This window comes from Acanthopagrus latus, chromosome 3, assembly GCF_904848185.1.
Source record: "Acanthopagrus latus isolate v.2019 chromosome 3, fAcaLat1.1, whole genome shotgun sequence".
In the NCBI taxonomy this organism is placed as follows: Eukaryota; Metazoa; Chordata; class Actinopteri; order Spariformes; family Sparidae; genus Acanthopagrus; species Acanthopagrus latus.
Window position 1 is genome coordinate 17,677,272 of NC_051041.1, and position 25,498 is coordinate 17,702,769.

The 25,498-nt window shown below is 43.4% G+C and overlaps 1 protein-coding gene across 2 annotated transcripts in view; it reads right to left on the minus strand.

The window, feature by feature from the left end:
• The window catches only part of kcnh8 (potassium voltage-gated channel, subfamily H (eag-related), member 8), an 80,126-nt gene that overhangs the window by 11,185 nt on the left and 43,443 nt on the right, over positions 1-25,498 (minus strand). For both annotated transcript variants that reach the window (XM_037091397.1, XM_037091390.1), the window contains 9 exons: positions 25,006-25,239; positions 21,250-21,381; positions 18,932-19,059; positions 17,531-17,768; positions 16,889-17,046; positions 11,924-12,128; positions 8,827-9,036; positions 6,343-6,542; positions 3,398-3,647 (listed from right to left, as the gene is read on the minus strand). In XM_037091397.1, coding sequence (XP_036947292.1) covers positions 3,398-3,647; positions 6,343-6,542; positions 8,827-9,036; positions 11,924-12,128; positions 16,889-17,046; positions 17,531-17,768; positions 18,932-19,059; positions 21,250-21,381; positions 25,006-25,135 — 1,651 coding nt within the window. In that variant the 5' untranslated portion in view covers positions 25,136-25,239. The remainder of the gene's footprint in view (positions 1-3,397; positions 3,648-6,342; positions 6,543-8,826; positions 9,037-11,923; positions 12,129-16,888; positions 17,047-17,530; positions 17,769-18,931; positions 19,060-21,249; positions 21,382-25,005; positions 25,240-25,498) is intronic.

Consider the following 25,498-nt stretch of genomic DNA (forward strand, 5'->3'; position numbering starts at 1 on the left):
ATTCGTTCTTCTCACTATCTTTCTCTCTTCCTTTCCCTCAAATGTTCCCTTTTCTTTCCTTCCAATATCCCTCCCTTTATTTCTTCTTTCCGTTACCCACTTCATCACTGTTGTTTCCCCATCTCCCTATTTTCTTTAATTCCCCTCCTTGTTTCACCTTATTTAACTTTACCTTTGCTTCCCCGACATTTTCCTCTTTTCTTCTAATCTGAACTTTAGCCCTCCCTGTTTCCCCCCTTTTATATGTTCTTCATTATTATTCCTCCTCCTTCATCCTTCCTTCTTTTTTCTTTCTTTCCTTCTTCCAGATTTCAGAATTCAAATTTCCTTCCAATCTTCCCTCCTTTCTTTTCTTCTCCCCACCCTGCTCCCTCTCTCCATCTGTATTTAGTTCTGTCACTTGCCTCCCTTTTCTACCTCTCCTCCCCTCCTCTTTATTTCTAACTCCCCTCTTCCCTCCTCTCTGCCTTCCATCCATCCGCCCCTCCCCTCCGCACTTTTCTTTCACTTGAGACAGATATTCTCTCCATCCTCTCATGTATCACGACGTGGCCTCTCTCACTTCCACACACCCTCTATCATCTGGTACTGAGCTGTGACAATGGACTTGTAGTGTGACAAGAAAGACAGGGTAGAACACACACACACACATACACACACACACACACACACGCACACACTGAGAGAAAAAGTTTTTTTTCTCATTCAGTCAGACACTCAATGTCAGCCTGACCTTCTGCACAGTCAGCAGGCGAACACAGAGAGAAAGCTATTCGCCTGTCAAGCCTACACACACACACACACACACACACACACACACACACACACACACACACACACACACACACCTCTGTACACCAGTAAACAATTCCACCTACTCCATGCAAACACGTTTTTTTTTCAACAGGAGTGCTCGCATGCAGGTGCTGTGACAATGAGACAGACGCACTGTACACACACACACCTACACGCACACACACACACACACACACACACACACACACACACACACACACACACACACACACACACACACACACACACACACACACACACACACACACTTGTGCCAGACTGGTCTATAACTCTGTGTCATGAAGGTTAGATAGCAAAAGCCATTAAGGTCACTGAGGACGAGTGTCTGCGTCACACAGCAGAAGAAAACGGAGGAAACAGCCAGACGAACGCTGTTTACATCATATTTCAGGTGTAGAGACACAAAGGTGAGCTGAACTTCTCCACCATCGATACGCTCCAAAAACACACAACAGCGACTTTCTATGAGAAGGTGAGAACAGCAGCAACTAGAAAGATCAGGGAAAGATCCCTTTGCCAACAGTTTTTGTCTTTTAAAGGAATATTCAACATATTTTTGGGGAAAAAAGACTCTTAAACAACATAATAAAACACTTCATGGTTTCACAGGGACGTCATGTGCCAAATATACCTAATTATTCTTCTTCAGTGCTAAATGTCATCTAGGATAAACACCAGTAAAGGGGTGTTTTTCACAGTCTGGAAACCACTTAAACCACAAATAGTGAGTGAATATCTAACCATCCTCTGACCACCCAGACTGAAGGTTTGGTTTGATTTGTTGCCTGTCCTTGAGTCTTCAGCAGAGTCTGGACCTGAGGAGCTGGACCTCCTGCGTTGTTGTTTGTTTATGGAGAGGTTGTTTTGTCCAGTAGCCTTCGATACAGCGCTTAGAATAACCTGACTATGAGGTTTTCCATTAAAATGAAAATCAACAGGTCTGTTGCTTATTAATTGTTGCCACGTCCCTGTCAGATGATGTTGATGACGATGATAACGAAACAATTTTCAAAGCAATTCATACTTATAGATGAGAAGAGAAGAACTTATAATATAACTAAAGATACTTTTGCAAAACGTGTCTTTTCAACATCTGTGGGAAAAAAAAAGACGTGTAAAACAAACTCTTTACAAGATTTATGGTTTCGCAGGGGGGCTTGTGTGCCAAACTATTTCTTGGTTGGGTGCACAGCCAAGAGAAAGATCAAATAAATGTGCAATAATACGTTAATCTGCAAACTTTAGAGGGGAGGCAGACAGACTTTAGACAGAGGAAGGTTAAAGCTGCTTCTCTCCTCCTCTCGGCTGCTGTAAGCTCACATCCTGCTGGCTGAAGCTTGAGCTGTTTACCACACCAGCATGAAAGGAGTATCGATCTCTTCATGAGAAAAACTGAGAGGATTTCCCAACACACATGTGCATTTTGTTGCTGTAAGCTCAGGATTGTATGGAGACACCACCTACCTCGTCCACCTGCTGTGGTGGAAGGGACCAGTTTGTTCATATAGGTCGGCTCTTCTGAAGTCGTCTGCCACAAGCCTTTTTTATATAATTTCATCTATTTTCCTTTCATTAGTACTTCACACAACAATTATTACACTTCCCACAAAAACGATGACTATAAAGAAATATCTTTTCTTAGTTTGAGCAGTGTTGCAGCTTCTGCAAATGTTTTGGTACTTTGTTCCTCCATTAATGAGACGCCAGTTTCTATTTTAGCATCAATAAGTTCTTTTTCTGGAACTGCTGATTTCAGGATTATCCTGCTACCTTTTTTGTAGTTTTATATTACGCTTGTAGAATGCACAGAAGTCACTGTAATTAGCTGCTGCCTTAGCAAATCAAACATTCATTTAACACTGCAAATGAAGTGGATACGAACGCCAAACATAGATTGATTTCAACTGTAGCTTCGCCACGGACTGGAGCGGACAGCAACAAGCTGGCCTCGACCTGATGGAACTGAAATTACCCGACTGCAGTGAATTGGACTGATGAAACGGGCTGGACTGAACCGGACAACACAGATCGAAGCGGACAGGACTGAATTACAATGCTATAGAATAGACTTGAACATACTCAGCTGGACATCACTAGACTGGAGCAGCTTAACCTGTATAGAATTGGGCAATCCAGGGCTGCTCTGAATGGATTACTGGTGTGTAATATAATGTGATGTGCAGCAGCTGTCTGTGTGTGTTTCAACATCTGTCTGCTCCGTTCACTTTCACTGGACTGGTACCAGTAGTTACTAACACAACATCAAGTACAGCCTCTGGAAGTTGAGACTCCAGCTCCCCGTCTGGCAGATAAATGACGTCTTTGGCTCTTTCTGCTGCAACATATTGTTGAAAACACGGCATCTGACTAGAGTTTAATAAGCACAGACTCTGAGATTGAGCTACTCTATTTCTACACAATGGGCTCATTTGCAGGACCAGCTACATCACAATGAGCCGCACAGAGCTTTATTATGAAGCCTGCTGCTGGGAGTTTGGTCTTTGTAAAACTATAATGATGGCACAGAGGTATTCTTGCTCCTTCCTCCACACAAAACCCCTCCTCCCATCCTTTATCGTACCCAGGATGGCGAGCACCATGCCATCCTTCAGCACTTCCATGGAGCCTGAGCAGACGAAGAAGATGGCCTGGAGCGCGTCGCCCTGTCGGAGGAGGTACTCTCCGGGAGCACAGAAAGACGTCTTGATGTGCAGCGACAGGGAACGCAGGCAGCCACGGCTGGCCGAGGCAAACAGCGACAGCTCCAGGATCTCCTTGTTAAGGTGCATGGTGATGTCAGATCGCAGCTCGTCCGGGAAGTCCTTCAGCAGCTGTGAAGATGGTGCGAGGGAGAAAGGCAGAGGGTAAGACAGATGAAGCGGACAAGAGGGAGGAGAAGCAGCTGTGAAAACACAACACGCTGCTACTCAGGGATGAAATCTACAGCTTTGGTTGCTTTTGATTTGACTGCTAAGCTGTTGTAGTAAAGAAACATCATGACTTTATTTACATATCCCAAAATCAATAGTTCGCCTCAGACGGTTTTACAATCATCTCATGATAATGTGTAAGTGTCTTATAAGATGCTTATTAACATTATAATGTGTTAATAAGAATATCTGGTAACACACTCCATGAAGCCTGTGAATATAATGCATTATAAACATTAGTACAATGTACAACAAAGATGGTGTGACGTCAGAGAAATCCATTCATTATGTGTTTTATGTTATTTCATTCATTTGACTTGAAGCAAACAGCCACTTACAGTGAATAATAATCAGTTTATAATATATCATATCTGCCTGTAACACAGGAATTTCATTACTTTACTTAAAGCTCCTAATTGCCCTTTACAGTAACTTATGATCACATTATAATGCATTATAATAGTGATTATACTATCACTGCAATAACAAGGTGTGACCAGCAATTATGAAGTGTTAGTACTTGACCAAACTTATGGACTGTTTATAACTATAGACACATTATAACGTATCATAAGTATGTTTACAAAGCATCAGCGTCACTATGAGTTATTGTGATCATTATAAATCCTTATAAATACAGTTATAGTAAGTTCTGAAACATGTTATAAAGATGATTTTATTGGTCTTATAACCTGATATTAAATGTGTTTATGATGCCATAATTAACACCTACATAGTCTTAAGAATACTTAAGAATGTCGATATGAAATTGTTTTTTTTTTGGGTGATGGTGAATAAACAACACACGTTGATTAACTCAGTGACAAACCCTCAGATGAACATATCACTGTTAAAAACAGCATGAACCACTAATGCCCAAAAGATGCTACTACACAATCTACACAAAACACACAACCCACAAACACCCAAATACAGTCTGGAGAAACCCCGATCACAAAAAAAGACTGCACGTCATCTGTCGTCTGTGTCGATGTCAGGACGGAGATCTGGGGCTCACCGTAACACTGAGTCGATCAATGAGTCGTCAGGCCCGAGCTGACTTTAATCAACAGGCCCATCTATAATTCATCTGTCTGGGATTCATCATCATCACTCCATCTAAGCGCTGGTCTGGACTCTGACAGCTGTCTCACGGGCATTCACAGCCTGCAGGGACAAGCTGCTGTTCGACTGCTAACGGTCTGCCTCTGCGCTCCTTTCTGTTAGTGTTTTCACAAAACTGTCCTCGTGGCACATTTGCAAACATCATTCTGTCTTCACCTGTCTCCATTTTTCAATTTATGTTAATCTGTAGTGTTTATTTGTGTCAATGTCTGACATTTGGCAGACATTCCTGTCCATAACATCAGCTCGGCTCAGCTCAGATCCATGACAGGATGTGACAGTGACAGAGTGTAATGATAGTTAGCTCAATGCAGTACAGCTAATTTTTTACTATATTCACTCCTGAATAGTTTCTATATTTTTATGTATTTTGTTATATGCCAAATAAAACAACTAATAACTAAAAGATTAAAACAATTAGTGGAGTAAAAAGTACAATATTTACTTGTGTTGATCCGTGTCAGGTTGTTTGTCTGCTTGTTGGTTTGTTGTCAGCAGGATTACACAAAAACTGCTCGAAACTTTTCCTCGAAATGAGTTTCAGTCCAGAACAGACCTCATTAACTCATAACTGGATAAAGGCATGGATCCAGGATATTTCTTTTTTACTGTCTTTAAGTTGCTGAATTGGGCATTTTTGGGACAGTTTCGTTAATTTCAGGGTATCTATGAGTGAGAACAAAAGCGACCTGTTGGGCCTTAAAAAAGACCAACTGACTGATTCTAGTTCTCCTTGAAACGCACGGATATAGAAGTTAAGTGGAAATAACTCAAGAGAAGCACAAATTCCTCCAAAAATCTGCCTGAGGGTGAAATATACCACAGTGCAGCTCCAGCTTCTATGTCAACAACAAACACACGTGGAAAAAAGAAAGCAGCATCTTAACACACGCGAATCCTTCGCTGTTGTATCGGAACGTTTCGTACCAGCTGCCACGCTGGTCGGACCGGCTGCCAAAACAAAGAACAGGGAGGCTCAGATCACAACACACGACGTCTTTCCACCTTCAGGAAGATATTACCTGCTTGAAGCTATTTTGACATTAATGAATATACTCATTTAATTTCAGCTGCTTCCTTTCCTGTGCAATCATTTCACCTGGATTCCTGCATTTATGTTCACGTCATGTACGCAAACTCGAAGAGTTTAAACCCTCGATTCTCAAGGTAACAAAACATCCTGTCATTCACAAATTAACACGTAACAAAAGAAAAAAATCCTGTCTTAATTTTCATCATTGTCTTCTGTCAAGCACCACGCTCTTACATCGTGGATGATGTGTTATATCGATCACATAACCACTCTTGCGATGAGCTCGAATGTGGACAATATGTGAGCGGTGAGAAGTATGTGATCGTTCAAATGAAGTATTGATCCCTACATGCTGTGAGTGCTCTTGGGTGTCACAAACACAAGTTAAGTGATAAAGGAGGATTTAAAGCAGCTGAAGTGTCGGTGCGCCGGTGGTACCTCGTTACAGTCGATGCCGTTGTTGACCGACCAGGTTGTCTGAAAATATTCCAACATTCGCTGCTTGAGGCTCTGTGGCAGATGATGGACACGTATGAAGTCCTTGAGGTCTTTGGTTCTGGTGTGATACTGGGACCAGCGTGAATACATCCTCTGGATAATGGCTGTCACGTTACCAAAGACCAAGGCATGCATCAGTGCTGCAGGTGCAAAGAGGGAGAGCAGAGGCAGAGATAAGGGAGGGAGGAGATAAGCATGAATGAAACACAGAGGAGAGGACAGGGAACCAAAACAGGAAAACATTTTGGACTCGATTTTAATGGCAGAAACTTGCCAGCAGTCAAATGTTTTTTTGTAAACTGTGAGCTCAGCAGTGTCAGAAAGCAGGAAGAGGAACAGCAGGAGAAGTTTCAGTGACAGTAATGTGTGCAGAGCAATATTAACGGTATGACTGCGATTCGCACTCGGACCACCTGCAGGGCTCAAACCAGGTCAACGGTGTGAGAGGAACAACAGGGAGCAGCCATGTTCTGTCCTCACACTCTCTCCAGGTATATTATACCTGTAGTCTACATTTCCTGTACATGTAAGCACAAGCAATTTAAACAGGGAGAACACACGTTTGTACTCAGTTGTTGGGGGTAAGTGATTCGTACTTAGAGGTTTTGGAATCAGTCCAGTAGATAACATCAGCCGGCAGCTGCGACATGGTGACAACTTAATCCTGTGGAGCAACTACGGCTGTCAAAGTTACGTCCACTAAAAGCTCCTGCTTCAGCCACTGACAGGCGGAGGTTGTTATCTTTCTGATAATCTAACCAAAAAAAAACACAAATCTTGCTCAAAGGGAAGTCTAACTCTTAAATCTGGTGAGCTGCTGCAGAAAGACAATAGTGGAAACTTGAGTCAGCGTTGAAGAGAGTTTGGAGTTTATCTTCAGAGTCATGGCTGAATATTCAACTGAGTCTGACAGTCTAACAGACGAGACAACAACGATTACAGCTTCACCAGATTTCAGAGCATGTGAACAAGACGTGTTTTTGTACTGCTTACAAATAGATCTTTCTCTTTAAAATAAGATCTCTATCTGCGTAGGAATCATTTCTGCTGTTGTCAGACAGAATAACAACCATCACTTTTGGTAACGCTGACGGACGGGGTTGTGCAGCTGAGTGATTTAAAAACTTCTGGTCAGCATGAATCATTCACATATCCATGAATACAAGGCCCAGATCGGTAAGTGTCAATTTTTAGAGCTGCTTATAGAGTTACAGGCATATTTGATGACAAAAGCTGCACAATGGCGACACAAGAAGGAAGTTACATTAACAAAACGTTATCAGAATAAGATCTATGTAAAAGAAGTGATGAAAAAAATCCTCCACAACAAGTTAAAATCCTGCATTCATGACTTTACTTTGGTTAGAATATCAGCAAAATATTCCCTGTCGGTATTTCATTATTAAATCTGATATTACTGGATTAATATTGCAGCTGACCTGGTGTGTACAAGTGGTGATACATGGTGTCGAGTAACTCGTCAGTAACTAGTAACTCAAGCTGTCAGAGACGACTGACAAAAGTAGCGGAGTAGAAAGTGCAATATCTTCCTCTGAGATGTACTGCAGTTAGAAAAATAAAAAATAAAACAGGAATGCTGAAGTAATTCCATCCCTGCACCTACTTCACAGTCATCATGATAAATGTTATCATGTAAATATGGTTAAACATGATTTCTGTGATCAATAACCAGACAAACCAGTCGACCAGATGAAAATAACTTTTACAGATAAGGACTTCTCCTCGTCTGATCCAGTTTCCACCTGTGCTGCAGGTGTGCTCCACCTCTCTGTACACCAAACACTGAGCGTATGTGAGGTGAGACTGTTTCAATTCAGCTTTCAAGTCACAGCATTTTAAACTGTCGACGTGAGGAAACTAGTTCAGTCTAATGACCTCTCTCTGTCTGAAACTGTGAAGCAGAATAAAGTTCATTCTAATGAGGCAGTAATCCAGTTCCTTCCACAGACTCATCTTATCTGACCTCTGCTCTGCTATTATCATGAACAGGTGCTTCGAGTTGGTTTTCATTTGGCGTGAACACAACGGGGACTGAATGTGTACATGTGGTGTGCATCTGTGACTGTAACTGCCCCCAGGCAGCACGGGACATTTAACATTTAGCAGATCCAGAGTGGGGAGTGTCCACAGGGAAAACCCGGCCATGGTGGCCAGTCTGCATCCCCAAAAATCTAAACCCAGCTCAACGATCCAGTCTGAACTGGATCGGACCGTCTTGTAAAGGTCTGTGTGAGACATGTTATACTTGTTGCTTGATTCTGAGAGGTAGGAATGGATCTTAATGGACATAATGGATTCATAATATATGTAAACATAATTAGACATTGTAATTTACATGCTGTTGTATGAATGTGAAGTCCTTTTAAAACCAGAACCGCAGCAGTGTGTGTGTTTTCTCTGTACCTCCGATGAGCATGACGCAGATAGAGAAGATCTTCTCGGTGTCTGTGTTGGCCGACACGTTGCCGAAGCCCACGCTGGTCAGGCTGCTGAGGGTGAAGTACAGCGAGGCCACGTAGACGCTGCGGATGGACGGGCCGCTGCTGGTCCCGTTCACACCCCCGATGGCGTAGTACGGTGATTCCAGGCGCTTCCCCAGCTCGTGGAGCCATCCTGTTTTTAGATGGAGGGACAAACGGATGGTTAGAGCGAGCAACTCATGGCTTTCATTATGTTTTTTAGGTCTGCTCCATGTGTGACATGGTCATTAAGAGTTGGTGAATAATTACAAAGAAACTATATCTGTTCTGAGCAGCAGCTACAGTAACTTATTATAAAACTTTTACTAATTACACACATTTTTCACAGTCTTCCCACATCGCTGCAGGCATAGATTTTATCACTTCAACTGTGATTAGTTTTTTTTTTCTTTATTCAATGAACCGCAGTGGATATCTCCAGACTCACATAGATGCAGACAAAGCTGACCGCATTGTTTCCTGTTTCTGGAGACGGTGGTAAGCAGAGCTTTGTCGTCTGCACTACGTCCAGAAAAATGAATTTAACAGCAGACGCAGATCAGATGCTTTGGAACCAGAACTGATCCCTGGTCAGTACAGAGCAGAGACATGCAGCTGATCCCAGGAGAGCCTCCTGCAGACACTGATGAATGGTAATTGGATGGAAGCCCCTCAGAGCTGCCTGACTTCAACGCTTACATCGGCATCAAAAACGCATAATTTGGATACACACATTAAACCTGCCTCACGCGCTGACCTGTTATCTTATGACACTGAAATGCAGTAATTGGTGAAGAGAAATATGCATTGTTCTCATGACCCAGTCAATGCTGACCCGGAACCAGTTAGGAATACACTGGAGCGAGGTAATTGCAAGCAGTGCAGCTCATCGATACTGACCAGAGATCAGCCCTGGGGGCCTCATTATAAGAGGGACCTGGAAGCTGAGGGGGAATTACGAGGAGAATCATACCATTCGCTCACACACACACACACACACACTCTCTCTCTATGTTTTGTGTTTTAAACCCACATCTGTGAGGTGTCACTCATTTCACATTTAACACCAAGCAATGCATCTATGCCTGTGTAGAGTGCATCAGCATGCTCTGTACACTGACACCTACCGTAATAGCTTAAACATCTACAGGGATGTGGTCCATGAAGAAAACTCGGTCTACAGGTGAAAACAAAAAAATCCTGCATGTTTCATGCATCAATAGCTTCTCAGAACCGGTATCGACTTGGAAATAATGAGCAATCAAACAGCAATGCGCCAGAGTACAGACGTGTTTACTGACTCCTCATGTCACAGTCGAGATGAAGCAGAAGTTAAATCTGAAAACAAAGTTGAGGAAAACGGAGAAGGGAGCTGCTGTTATGAGCTGTGTGTCGGATTTATGGGCTCGAGTGAAAAATTATGTTCTTGTTAATGCCAGAAGATCAATAAAAAAACAACATTTAGCTTTATAGCTTCTTTCTGAGCCACAAAGTCATGACTCATCTGTCGTTACACATTTTCTTTTCCTATAAAAGTGTTTCCTTAATATAGATTTAGTAGAGAAACAGAGAGACAGAGCTGGCTAATGGCTCCAGACACACTGCTGCACACAACTACAAGTGCATCAACAACACAACTGTCTGTACGTCACGCTGTGTGTTCAGAATCATTCTGTAACTGAGATCAAGTCCTTCCCTTCTTCAGCATCTCTACATGTTATGGATTTAAAGCCGACCCGACCCGACCCGACCCGACCCAGCTCGGTCCTCATTCCTTTGGCATCGTGTTTGACATCGTCTGGCTGCAGGGAAGCTTCTTCAGGCACACTGAGGCTTTAGTGTTGTGTTCACTTGTTGAACGGTCCTGTCAGATTCTTTCAGTCCATTTCCACGTCAACAGAGCTTCAAACTACGTGCTCATGTTTTCATCCACAGCAGCAACATCTGTGGAATCTTCTCCAGAGGGAGGCCTTGTAGTTATTCTAATAGTCAGAGGTCATCTGATAACACCAAATCAGCATCTTAACGCTGTGATCACAGATTATGTTTAGTAATGAATATATCTATATCATATTGTTCTCATGATATGAGAATATTTCATCTTAGATCTTTTGATTATCTATTCAAAATCTCATTCTGTTAATATTTTCTGAAAGTACAAATAGTCGACACTACAACAGAGACAATAACATGGTCACAGAAATTATGATATCTGATTTAGGAATTCATGTCAGAGAAACACTCCAGGCCTGGCACATGACACACATGCCGTAAATTACCAAATAATAGCCGTGTTTCAATAACCACAGGGTCCCTTTAAATGCCGGCCGCAGGTGTATATTTTGATAAATAACCGCTGGTTCCAAATAAATGCTGAATCTAATTTAAAAAATCAAGGATGAAGACATGACCACTGACACTGTATGTTTTTCTTCTTCGCCTTTTTCACGTGTTGTGCTGCTTTCTGTCAGTCAGTATCACACTGATGATCGCCATGGCTCCGGTGCAGCAAACAAATAACAAGTACGAATTGAAATTCAAACTTTCTGTCGTAAAATATGCAGAAGACATTTCTCTGTCGACCCCCAAAGAGAGAGAGCGAGAGAGAGAGCGAGAGAGAGAGAGACTGTAATCTTACTTTTAAAAAATGTAAAAGTTATATCATACTGGTTTAATGAAAGAATTTGAGTAAATTACCATATTTTCCCAGTGTTGCTGAGCAAGACTTTTGTGAGGAAGGAATTAAGCGCCTGTCCCAAATAAACGCCGGTCTGTTAAGTGATGGAAACAAATAAACGAACCGGCTATTATTTGGTAATTCACAGTACACTTCATACTGTATCCCATTAAATCTCCCAGTAACACTGATCTACTGTCAGATCTCAGTTTAGGCTTCACCTCCTGGTTCTGGTACATTGTCCAGTAACACCCCTGGAGAGCTGGAGGGGTCCGACATGTTGCTACATTCCCACCTTCAATTTTGAAGCCTGAGCAGCGTGAGTGAGCTGGGAGCTGTTTTTACCTCACATTCCTTCACTCACCGATGTCCCAGTTGTAAGCGTTGGCCTCCATCTCCATCTTGCCGATGATGTACCAGATGCAGGCCATCCAGTGGGCCAGCAGGGCGAACATGGACATCAGCAGCGTTAGGACCACGGTGCTGTGCTGCGAGTAGCGGTCCATCTTCTGGAGCAGCCGCAGCAAACGCAGCAGACGCACTGTTTTCAACAGGTGGACCACGGACACCTGGGGGAAGGATACAAAAAGGTAAATCCATCCATTTCCTGAAAATATTTGAAGGGTTACATCATTTTTGTGGAAAAATGGATGCAGTCACATAAATTTGAGCTCCAAAGATATCAAATAATAAAACCTGGCCAAAAAACAGTGCTGACACAAACTACAGGTGTACTGTGTATAGTCACAGCCATATTTTTTAAGACATAATCCAAAATGAAGTGAAGTAATGATGAACACATTCAAACTGACCACCCAGCCCTGATTGTTACCACCTCCCTGTCCAGGTGCCACAGCTTCAGTTCATAACCTCCCGTTTGTTTCTTCAGATTTTCTGCTCAGGGCTTAATCACTACCTGGTGTGTTTTCTGTTTTATTTTGAAATACTACCATGTCCTGCCAATCAACACCTGCTGCCAGTTACTCACCTGCTCCTGGTCTTGCTATCAGCCAACCCCGTAAACGTACAGCCTCCCTGCTGGCACACTGTCTTTCGTCCTTGTGCTGATATTTGCTTTCCAGTATTTTTCCTAATGTTGGTTTATGGTTAAGCTTTGTTCTCTGGTTCTGTCTCTGACTTCTTCCTACACCCTGCCAGGATTTGTGTTTCAGACTTATTTCTTAAACTCGAGCCTTTGAAAGAGTCTCTGCTCTACGATCTGTGTCTGACGATATGTTTCAGTCTGACGCAGATACATATAAAGAGACACTATGAAAGAGAGGAACTGTCTCCCTGTTACAGACTGTAAATCGGGTGGGAAGAGCAATAAACCAGCTTAATACACACACACACACACACACACACACACACACACACACACACACACACACACACACACACACACACACACACACAGTGCATAGCTCTGCTTGAAGTGACAGAAACCTCTTAACCATGCTTCACATCCTCTCCAACATTAGCGGCGACTAAACTGCTCTCACATTCTATAATTAGAAGTCACGCTTCATCAACAATATGATCTATACGACGATTTCCTGATGAAGGATGCTCGAATAGAAAATTACAGCAATCAGGCGCTTCTTCACAGGTGTGTTTGTTTTGTTTCTTAATCCTCGCCACTGCCGTTCTGTGCAGTGTTTGTCTGCTCCGGGTTTCTCTTCTCTCTCCCTGCTTTGTTCCGTCGCTCTTTAACTACCTCTGCCACGAGCCTCGCGCCTCCTGCTACTGGCTACCGTTCACACCTTTCCCACAGTCATGAGCTGTATATGTGATGTGAATGTTATCCATTGTGCACCTGCTCCTCAGGCGATATCCACCGACAGTCTATCATTTAGGGGCCTCGCCATCGTGTATCCCCACCGGAGACAGACACACATGTACACACACATATATACACACAGGCATTAGGTAGAAGGATGTAGGCCACAGAGGATATCTGTAACCGTTTTATGAGGATATATGTTGTGTGTCTTTGTGAAGTGTGTGTGTGTGTGTGTGTGTGTGTGTGTGTGTGCGTGTGTGTGTGTGTAGGGGTGACTGGAGACTGAGAAAGTGGGGCAGAAACTATACAGGAAGGATGTAACGTGATAACTAAAATAAATGGAGGGAGGGTGCGGGATACAGGCGGTAAACGAATGGTGAGGAAAGAAGTGAGATAAAACATTTGTGTGTCTGAGAGTGAGCTACACAATCAGACTGTCTGACAACTAAGAGGAGGACAAGCGTGGACGGTCCTTATCAGAACTGCCCTGCTCCTATCTTCAATATGTTTTATGGTGGTTTTTCAACACTCTGACTGTGAGAAATAGAGAGCTGGAGCAGCATGAGGGGTAATGAAGCCTCCTACTGAGCCCTGGGGAGAAGTTCCATCTCCTCTCCACCATCTATCACCCTCCTCCCCACAACCCACCTATGGAGAGAGCAGCCTGCGCCGCATCCCATCCTGTGAACAGTAAGCAGTGTAACACACCCGACACCGCTGACACACACCTTCTGCTACGTTCTCCTTCAGCTCCTTCCTCTGCCTGCTTCCATCTCACTCCTGCCACTCACATTTGCATTCCCTCCGCTCGTCAGGTGTGAAATTTACATTTAGCTTCTTGTTTGCTTACGTTCCTTCCACTTTTCAAGGCAGTATTTGAGAGACACGAGACCATCACTTTATAGAAATGCTCATTATTTCTTCCCCTGCAGCCGCGCCTTTAAACCACAACAGTGTGACTGGTCATGTTTATTCTTGTTTATGTTATTAATGCAGCAGTATCAGGCCAATAAGCATGCACAGTGCAGTTCTCCAATACCAACTAGGCCTCCGGGCCCAGGAGATGTATTCAGAGGAGCCTTAATAATAACTGGGGGAGTTATGGCACTTAATAACAAATCACTGTCTCTGGCACAGGTGTGAAGACATTTTCACCCATCATCAACCAGCTGACCATCAGATGATTTTTAATATTAGAAATCTGAAATTGCAGGAGTGGGTAGTAATGCAATACTTAAACTAGTATGAGTAAAATACAGTAACTCTTTTAAGGTTAAAGCACTTCCTTTAATCTGTACTACTTTTTTTTTAAAAACCAGTAATCTACAATTTCTTACGCTACATTAGCTGTTTATATCTTTGTTACAACTAAGATGTCGGGTGTCTGGGGGAAAAACAGAAGCAACACCTCTCCTTTGACCACAGCGTGATTATGATCGAGCAAAACCCAGAACAGGAATCAACATCCGGTGATAAGAACCTTTTCTTCAAACTGTCACAAGCACTGAGACATTCTGTCAGCATAAATGTAGTTAATGAGGCAACATGCAAGAATAAAAAAAAAATCAAATCAAATGATCAGAATCTGCAGTTTTGACATTGTCATGTTTATGCATTGTGTTGCAGTTAGCATGCTAACCAGCTAGCAGCCACCTGCCTCTCTCCAAACCTCATTTGCTAGCGTTGATCTCCTGATCCCCTGCAAGCTGAACAGCTAACTGAGCTAACGAGCAGTTAGCGGTTACTCTGGTGATATGCTGAACCCTTTGTGAGTATGAATTTGACTCCTGTCCTTATGCAGGACATCAACCTAACATGATGCCAGCTTTAACAAAGTTACTTTCAGAATTGTAACTACTTATTTTAGTAATCCAGCCTTTACTTACTGAGTCATTGTTTGTGGGAGTTTTTGTATTTTTTCCAGCCTATAGATTTTTTAGGACTCTTTTCACCCAGTAGTGTCAAAATGTAAAAGATGAATGATCATCCAATTTAGTTTGGTGTGATTTCAAGGACCATTCTGTGAGAAAGTAGATTTTTTGAGTCTCATTCTCAACCCATCAAATACTGACATCTTTTCTTTTTTTTTTGGTTGGCCGCCGTCCCAAAGTGTCAGTTTATGATGAATTGGGAATGAAACTCAAAAATGTACTCTCTAACAAAGTGGATTTTTAAGTTGTAGAAATAAAAAGGAAGTACAATGAATGACAGTGATGATGTGGATTTTTTTTACAAACTGCTGCAGAAATCTTTTTCTTTTGTTCCGCAGTAAAATTGTTCCTGAAAAAAAACTTCAGCACTGTTAAACTTCCTCCTCTGAAGAAAATAAGAATAATGGGAAACAGGAACAATGGAGACAATAAAGATAAAACAGACATTCTACCAACAACAATAACGTCAAGGTGAAACTGTAAAACATGCCAAAAAACAGACAAAAACACAACAGAAGAGAGCGGCGGGGAGGGACGCTGCTGAGGCCCCTCGGCTCATTCTGCTGAATGATGGCGTCTGTCCTCAGAGGAGACACCATCAGTCTGAATGCTCCGTCCTTAGAGGGGACATCACGCTCAAAGTTCAGCAATTGGCCATTCCCGCTCTCCCCCTGTGGTGGCAGGGGAGCTTGTGGCCCAGTAGACCCATACCCAAATTCTAACCCACTGGGACGGTGTGGTATTTCCATTAATAGAGTCTGGAGCAGAAGTGCCTGGAGCGACCTGTCACTGCGCCTGACTCTCCACCACGCTCCCCTTCTTTGTGCAAAGGAAAGAGTCTATTCTGTCTTTTTATAGCACATCTATGGCCACTCCTCTTGCTCTTTCTCTGTTTTTACTCTCCCTTCCTGTAATGGGAGCCCAAGTGGACTGTGTTGTATTCCTGTTGTTCGACCGTTATGAGAAGGATTCTTAAGGAGCTACGGTTTTGTGTGAGTTTGTTCACACTTGTACTCTTATACTGGACACTGTGATTCACATTACAATGCTTGAGTGACAGAATAAAGCTTTCTCTAAATTAGAGGCCAAAAAGCACAAATGTCCAGCCAATCAAAGCGTCCCCACGGTGCAGCGCTTCCACTGTGTGACATCATTCAGCCGGGGACACGACTGGAACCTCGATCTAATTGCTCCACATCACTGTGTCCGCCTCCATTCAACTATTCTTAAGGGGGCTATGTATATGACTCCGGCAGAACAGACAGAGGGTTTAATGATACAGGTTTCATTGTTTTCTCAGCGCTTGTACAGTATGTGAAATCAATACGCAGAATCAAAGAGGCGCTGGAGCAGCGCTGGAAACACTCGGCGCGATCTATTCCTGCGAAATGTCAAATAAGCTGGACGAGCTGCACTTAACAACGCACCGATGAGTGGACAGGATTATAGAGCAGGTCTCTGCTGCAGGGAAACCCATCAGTCCTGAGATGTTTTCATTCAACTAGTTGTATTTTAAATCAAAGATGTCTCGAAACGAGTGATAAACACGTATTATCAACAAATGTGTCTCAGCGTTTGTGTTTGATTTTAAGTGCTTGTGATTTGAGCTACTCACCACGCTGACTTTGAAGGCGTAGAGCAGGTCAAAGGGCAGCGCAGCCACCAGGTCGATGATGAACCATGTGGTCAGGTAATGGATGCAGATCTGACGAGCGTCGAAGATCACTTGGCCTGACTTGCTGACATAACTTGTGCGAAAATTGAAGACGATGTCTTGAAGGGAAATAGAAAAAAGACACAAAACAATTCTGGTTATTAGAAAGTCTCAAGTATTCAAATCTGTATAAATACCAAAGTTAAAGATCATCGTGCTTCTTCAAACAGTCAAGGCCACCGACAGAAGCTGCTCTCTCCCACAGAAAACACTGTTCCTGAAACGCTTCGTCAGTAGTCCCGCCTTTAAATCCCTGACTTTGTGACATCACACTACCTCACTATGTCACACATTTGCTAAATGCCCAGCAGACAGTTTGGCACATAAGAAGTGAAATAGCACAGCTGGGTCAGGCATGTGTGAGCTGACCAATCAGAGGGGACCAGGTTAGTGGAGAGGGAGGCCTTAAAGAGACAGGCGCTGAAACAGAGTGTTTCAGAGAGAGAGAGGGGGAATACAGAGCTGCAGCACCAAGAATGAAATCAGGAACCTGAAAGTAGTTATAAACACTGACGTCCTCAGTCCTGTAATCCTGCAGCTCACCTATAATGAACAGAATCTCCACTGCGATGTCACTGACGGTCGTGCTGCGGGTCAGGTCGTCATCATCGCCGATGAAGCACACATTGTACGGCACCGTCACAGCAACGTAGAACGTGGCGAGTAGTATCAGCCAATCCCATCCGGCTTTGAACGTGCTGTAGTGAAGTAAGATGAATTTGGACTTTTTGGCCTCGGCTACCTTGTACTCCGGCAAAGCGGGCAGATCCCCAAACACATTCTGGACGGAACAGGATGAGAAAACAGAAGCGACAAAGTAGCCAGAAGTTATTACATCCAGGCATGACGTCCAATCCATCACAGAGTCTGTGTGCAGGGAGGGAACTCGCAATCAAGGCCAAACCCAGATGAGACCGGTGCACGTAAACCTGAGTGTCAAGCATTTCAAGCACCTAAATATGTGAATATGTTTTGCTTTATCTTTTGATCAAAGCTGCAGTAGTTGAATTCAAACTTCTGTGTCTCTTGCACTGCTTCTCTTTACTATCCTGTGAAGATCATTGATTTAGCATGAGGTATGAAAAAATCAGATAAACAGAATTTAAACTATTTCACTGTTATCGAACTTTCAAAAAGCAATTTTGCAATTTAGTACATCACTTCACCTAATCAACTGACATACTTCATATTAGGACAGACAGCTACAGGCAACATAGCTTGCAGATAATATTTCAGTCAATAATCAGACCCACAACTCAACTTATTTGTACAATCTCACCTTGTTTGTAGCTGAAGTAGGCAGCTGTGTTTGGTTGTTTGCTACTAGCCGAGCACCAAACGGCACAGCAGAGTTAGCAACGAGCTAATGAACATGCTGCAGTCGGGCATGTAGCATGCTAATCACCCTCCTGAAACAGTTTGTGACTGAAGGTATCAGGGACCTAATTTTTTAAAAACATTTGTACGGTTGTTAATGTGGAGATATTTTTGTTTTCCTTTTTGAGTTGTACCATGAATTACACGTTTGTCAATTTAAAAGATAATTTAGCAAATCAAGACAATCACAGTTCATCATAGAACTGGTCAAATATCGTTGATTTTTGTGTAAAACAATCATATCGCTCTCTGTACATCACCAACACCAGCATGTCACTTCAGCATGGACAAAGTAATGAAGAAGGTGAAAACCACAGTGACTTGGCTCTTGTCGTTCACTGAACACACTCTCTCCTGATAAGGTCCCGTGGTGGTCGTCTGTTGAGAGCTCTTCTCCATCTTGACACAATATTCCTTCACAGCTCCTTCCCCTTTGTTTTTTCTCCCACTGTGTTAATAACATCAGCAATCTCCTCACTTCCCATATAACAATCCTCCCCCACCCACTCCTGAATGCTCCCTCATCATGTGCATATCTCGCCTGTTGTCTGGAGTCTCTGATGATACCTTGTTGAGTTTAATCTTGCTCTTCTCTCTGCTGTGGAGGTGACCAGAGATGTGGTAGAGCACCGTGCTGCTCCGCATCCGAGCCGAGCTGAACGAAGAGCCTGTTTTCACCCTGCTGCGCCGCCGCTCTGTAAACACACACACACACACACACACACACACACACACACACACACACACACACACACACACACACACACACGTTACTACACAATCCCCTCTACAGCACTTTACCCCCCAAGGTTAACTCCTGATGACTGAAACAGTCATTATGCTTGATGAAATACATAATATTCCATCCTGAATAGGAAAACATGAATATGCAGCAGGAAAAATGTGTCATTTCTGAGCAAAATTGCACAATTTATGAGCAGAGTGAAAAAAAAAGCTATTTGACCGGCATTGAGCTTTTGTAAATGTCAAAGAACATGTGTTACCTGTTCTGATTCTCATTATCCAGCCATAAATATTGGCTGATGATGTCTTATTGTGTAAACACCGTCTCCAGCAAAACAGAGCAATTTCCAGCTTTGATAAGCTGCTGCTGGGGCACAGAGGCGGTAAAGGATGGAAGATTTTCTTTGGTTGATTGCTACTGGAGTGGGTTTGTGTGCGTGCCGCACTTGTGTGTGTGTGTGTTTCTAGAAGTAGATAACATAGATGGTGCAGGATTGATGAGTTCTGAGCAAGGAGCTGGGTAATAGGAGAAGGCACTTTATTGCTGCCAGGTTTTTGAGCTCGGTCCACGGGAGAAGACTACAGCCGAGATTGGCTTGAAGGAGGATAACGGCAATAACAAAAGCTGCAGAACAGAAGTGATAACTGCTTCTGAGTGTCCTTTGGAAAGAGTGTGCATTCGGTGGTGTGTGCCGTGAGTGTGTGTGTGTGGACCCCCAGACGAGGCGAGGAGACAGGGCCATTCATAACGCGGTGCAGCCCGGGGGGACGCGACACGGCAGGAGCACAGAGACAGAGACATGCTTATTTTTAGATCTAATGAATTTCCCTCCACTTTTATGGCCATTCCTGTTGGGGTAGAAGGGGAGTGTGGGAGGGACGGGTGTTGTGTATTAGGGGGGGAAGGAGAAGGCTTGTAGGGCAGATGATGAGGGAGAATGGATGGATACTGTAAACTGGAATATGAGAAATAAGGGTGATGGGAAAGGACACTGGACAGCAAGAAACAAAGCCGGGAGGGAGATTTCACCCTCGACAGAGAAAAGAGAAAATAGAGACGGTGAAAAGAGAAGAGTCTGCTGATGCCAGTGATGGGATTCCCTCTTTTGCACACACTATCCACACTGTTCGGACAGAGAGATGAGTTGTTGCATTGGAGGGGTTTGTCCGTCCCTGAAATGCTTCCCCAGCACGGAGGCCTCAGTGTCAGAGTGCCTTCACATCTCCAGGTCGTCCAGCTTACACACCAAGTTTACTTACATCCACATTTCCAGGCATAAATTTGTTTTAACCAACTTTTCCAACCAGAACAGATTAAATTTAGGTGTTTGTCTCCGTCTGAAGGCTCGCTGCATCAGCCTCTTTCCCTCTCTATGAAAAGCATTTCATTATGTGGGCAAAAATAACTCTGCTCTCTGTTTCCTGTTCCCGCTTTCTCACAGTAATGAGCGTAATTAGGCAGATCCAGGGTCGGCCGGCCTGAGAGGAGAAGAGTCAGTTTGCTGACTTCATGCACACACACACACACACACACACACACACACACACACACACACACACACACACACACACACACACACACACACACACACTCTTTTTGCTCTGCAGGCTGACCCTGACTTAAGCTCAGGTGTTGCCCTTAAGGTATGATCGTTTGAGGAAATTGATTTTGAGGGCAGAATTTGCAGCTTTGTTTTCCTTTAGTTGCTCTTTGTGCTGACGATGATGAGCACGATTAAAACACCAGGAGGGTGTTGTGTGAGCTGAGGTGCTGACAGAGATGTTGGAGTGCTTTAAATGATCTGACAGAATGTAACAGCCAGCGCTGACACATTAGTTATTTATTCATTTAAAGATGTGAAGAGAAAAAAAACAGGGTTACCTGAAGATACTACAAACAGAACAACAACTACAATCACATTAACAAGACATTAACCTGTATATCATGCCATCTTCACCATACTGCACATTTTGAATAACCCTTTTATACATTGTAAACAATTAATCAACAAGATGAATTAATTATGTTGATGAATATCCACAATCCACATCCTAGAGACCAGGTAAACCTGTGAGAGCTTGATATCATGACTGGACGTTTCCTTCCATCACAATCCTCCTTCATACAAACACATACTGACCTTCCTTCTTGTCCTCCTGGATGGTTTTGGCTTTAGTGTCGGTGATGTCTTTAAACGAGGCCAGAAAGAGCACCACGTCTCCTTTCTCATTCTTAATTGGCACAATGTCCAGCAGACACCAGAACAGCACCGCTGCAAGGGGAAAAACACTCTTATTAAGTCTTTCATAGCATCTCTGATTTGACTCAGAATGGATTTACATGTGTGTGTATAATCACAGAGTGTGTGTGTGTGTGTGTGTGTGTGTGTGTGTGTGTGTGTGTGTGTGTGTGTGTGTGTGTGTGTGTGTGTGTGTGTGTGGGTGGTTAGAGCAACAGTTTCACAGACTCCCAGACTTGTGAGCCTGTCTACAGTTGGACGTCCCTGTGGAGCAGCGGAGCCTTTAAATAGACCGAGTCGCTGCTCCCCAGGCACAGCGAGAGGTGAACCCATCTCCGAGGTCCCATCTCCCGCTAAATAGCTTCCTTGTTAGAGGAACTGCAGGTCAGCGTATGTGCCGCATCAGCGACTTTGTGCTTGTGCTGAACTATTGTGACACTTTTATCAGCTTGATGTACCAACAAGTTGTAAAGGACACAACACCAGTGTTTGTCCTTAAAGACTTAAAGCTGCTAAAGTCTATATTGTTCTATTAATAAAGGATCACATGACCACATGTACAGGAAATAATCACCGAAAGCCTTCACACAGGACTCATGTTATTTAGAAATGACCTACATCCCTGTTCCAACAGGACAAGTAAAGTCTGTTTGCTACTCAGATCTGCTGACATTATCCCCAGCAGCCACTTATATAAAAGAGTTCACAGTTGTTTGGCTCACGTACTGCATGTGTTTGAAGCATTATTACACCTTTGCAGCTCACTGATAGCACATAACAGATGCTTTGCAGATATACTTGAATCTGACAGCCTTCTACACGAGGAAACAATCAGAGGCTGATTTCCATGAGACTGATATCATCCCATGACCCCTGCGTCCGGTGAAATAGGGTTTTGTTATGTAGCACCAAACTGAAGCTTGAGCTAATAAGCTAAATGTTAGCAAACACTGTTTTTCAAGCAGAGCCGAGTCCAACAACAAACCGACAAGCTGAGCAGGAAAACTGCAGTTTGAGATGTTGTACGGAACATAAAAAGAGACAGAGAGATGTTGAGCATCAGGGGTTCAAGTCTTGTTAATGTTAATTAATTAATCACATTAAATCTAGTGTGATCTGCATTATGCAGAGTCACAGGTGTCTTATTTGTTTCCAGTAAAGCTAGTTTTATTCTTCACAGGGCTGTTTTCCTCTTTGATTGTTTGATTATTTAATAATTAATTCATTTACGGTTCACTGATGTCAAAAAAGCAGATTTTTTATTGCTTCCAAAAAGCTTTAATCTTAGGAAAAAGTGTAATTTGGGGTTTTTGATGCACATTCTGTCAAGATGGAGTATCGTTCATGATTCTCTATTCAATGACTGAGAATAAATTAAGAGGGATTTCCCACGGAGTTCCCTCCCATCACTCCCACTCACTGAATCTTCCTCGCTCGGTGATGACTCAATCACAGCGTTTTTGTCTCTGCGAGTGTGTGTGTGTGTGTGCGTGTGTGTGTGTGTGAATATCTGCATGCCTGCGAGACAAGGCAGCACTATCAAGCGCACAGTGAGAGAAACAACGTTCCTGATTGCAAACACGCAGCTTTCACTTTCTCTCCGGCTGACAGACGGAGGACAATCAGCTACATTTACTTTCAGGACACTGCTGTGACAGACGCAAGGAGAGGGATGAGGCAACAAGGGAAGTAAAAAAGATAAGAAAGAGACAAACCAGCACAAACAGCGCTATGGGGAAATGTTAAACGAGGTGGGAGAAAAGAAAATGGTATTGACATGAGAGAGGCAGAGGGAGATGAGAGGTACAAAAGGGAAGTGAAAGGGAACAGACGGGAAAAGGAGATTGAGGGGTGTGACAGAAAAAGACAACAAAGCAGGAGACAGATCGGCGTAGGCAGCCACATCTGTGATGGTATTAGCATGGCTGTGTCTATGCAAACTGCACTGAGTCATCAACTGAAGCTGTTTTATAAATGAGAGAAAGATGACAGGAGAGCGGCATGACATCCGACACATGCACATACCATAATAATACCTGCACGAGTGAGTCAGAGCAGATCACACTGTATCACACAATCTTTACAACTGTTGACAAAACAGCGTCACCAAAAGGTCCATTTAGCTGCTGAAACTCTGCCCACACATCCCGTGTGTTGTCGTGCAGTTCAGACAGGTGTTGTCTTGTGTCTGTTGATGTCTGTTAAAGATACACATCAGCCATCAAGGCTTAATGGGCAGCTCACATCTCTCTGCAGCCTCTTATCACCACAGCACAGCAACTCACACCGAAACAATCTGGATTGATAAATAGCAAAACTGGTGACACAAAAATATGTAAGAATGAGTTCTGTGAGCAAATAAAGTGGTGCCACTGTACAAGTTGTTCTGAGATTACATTCAGAGCAAACAACTCTTAAATCGTCGAACATCTTTGACTAATGTAAAAACATTCAGCTCACTGAGATGATGTCAGGCAGGTACATTACTCACCTCTGAGTAGTTCAGGCAAAATAAGTCAAAGAAAGAATGAGAAAACATTTACACAATGTCACGCTGAAAGACTGAAGCAACAAAACAAAATGTCAGGTCAGTCTGATTATCAGGTGAGGGCTGTACTCAGGGTGTCAAGGAATTTTAAAGGTCCACATTTCCATGTTTTCCGCAGCACTTTCAGTATTTCTCGTCCATGTTGGCACAATAGCTGAGATGAAAAGGTCTAAAAGGTCTAGAATCAACTTCAACCTCCAGAGCAGCTACTAAACGGACCTGGTAGTGAGACTAATCAATATGTTCGGACAGGAATGAACTCAGGAATGAACTCTTCATTCTTAACAGTTGTGTTGACATTAGAAGTGTGTGTTTGCAGCTCTGATATAACAAATAACTAATTTCCCTCGATTTGTGACGGAGCTGCAGCCGAGAACATTCACCACCGGATGGGGCCGGGCTTAATCAAAAAAAAAAAGTTTGCAGATTCACAAAAACTGAATCTCCTGCAAGAAGCCTGAAAGTGAAGGAAACTCTGCAGTAACCATGCAAGTGCACATGGCACCATCCCACATCGCAGCAAGCATGTATCCACTGATGCCTAGATGTGCTCATTATTTTCGACTCCATCTTGCTCACTGGCCAGCTGGCTAATCAGCGAGGCACACACCAAACCATACCGCACCACGGCCGGCCGTCGGGCTCAGTGTAATCGAAGGAGACAGGGTTAAAGAGTCACTCGCTGATAGCGATGAAAGTTTAATGTGTCTCAGCGTTAAATAATAACTCGGGCACTTTTGTGACTGATTGCTTTGTTTAATCACCTTTTAATGAGACTGGGCCAATAAAAAAAGCAATACATCCATTCATGCATCTATTACTTCATCTATCCACGGGTTCATCCATGCCAATTTAAATGTGGCTTATCCAGAAATAGCCACAGAGAATTGCTATCTTTTTTATGGAAATATAAAAGGAAAGTCATACATGGTAACCGCTCTGTGCGCTCTCTAATGGCTTTCTCTGCCTTTCTACTTGCCTTGGTTTCAATACTTAATTGGTAAACGGTAGAGGAAGGCACAGGGCATGTGTGAGCATGAAAGTGCAGCTGAATTAAATGATAAATGAAAGGTATGCAAATGACAGCAACTCAGCAAACTGCTGCTCACCCGTCTTGTTGTAGAACATGATCTCGTCCTTAAACTCCTTGCGCTCCTCCAGGGCTTCATCAATGCTGAGGATGATGCTTTCGCTGGTCTCCGGCCCGTACAGGAACTTACAGGCACAGCTCTTCTGCATGACCTCGGCCCGGGAGAAGCCTGTGAGCTCGCAGAAGCCATCAGAGCAGTAAACGATGGGAAAGCCCTTCGACACCTGTGCGTTGGCCAGGATGAAGTTGCTGTCTGCAGGAGAAAATGGAGAAAGAGGCGAGGTGAGAGGAGGACAAAGAGTGAGGTATTGATCAGCGTATCACCAGTGTTACCGCTAACTGCCTCTAACTGTGGCTGCCGTTAGCTAGTTAGCTCAGTTAGCCATGCAGCTACAGTGGCAGTCTGGACTGGGAGCTCAGGGACCAGAAGTGTGAAGTCCCTGAGCTGGAGAGAGCTGTGGCTCAAGGAACAGAGTCCTGTGGTGGCTAATGTTAGCACAAAGCACACAGCT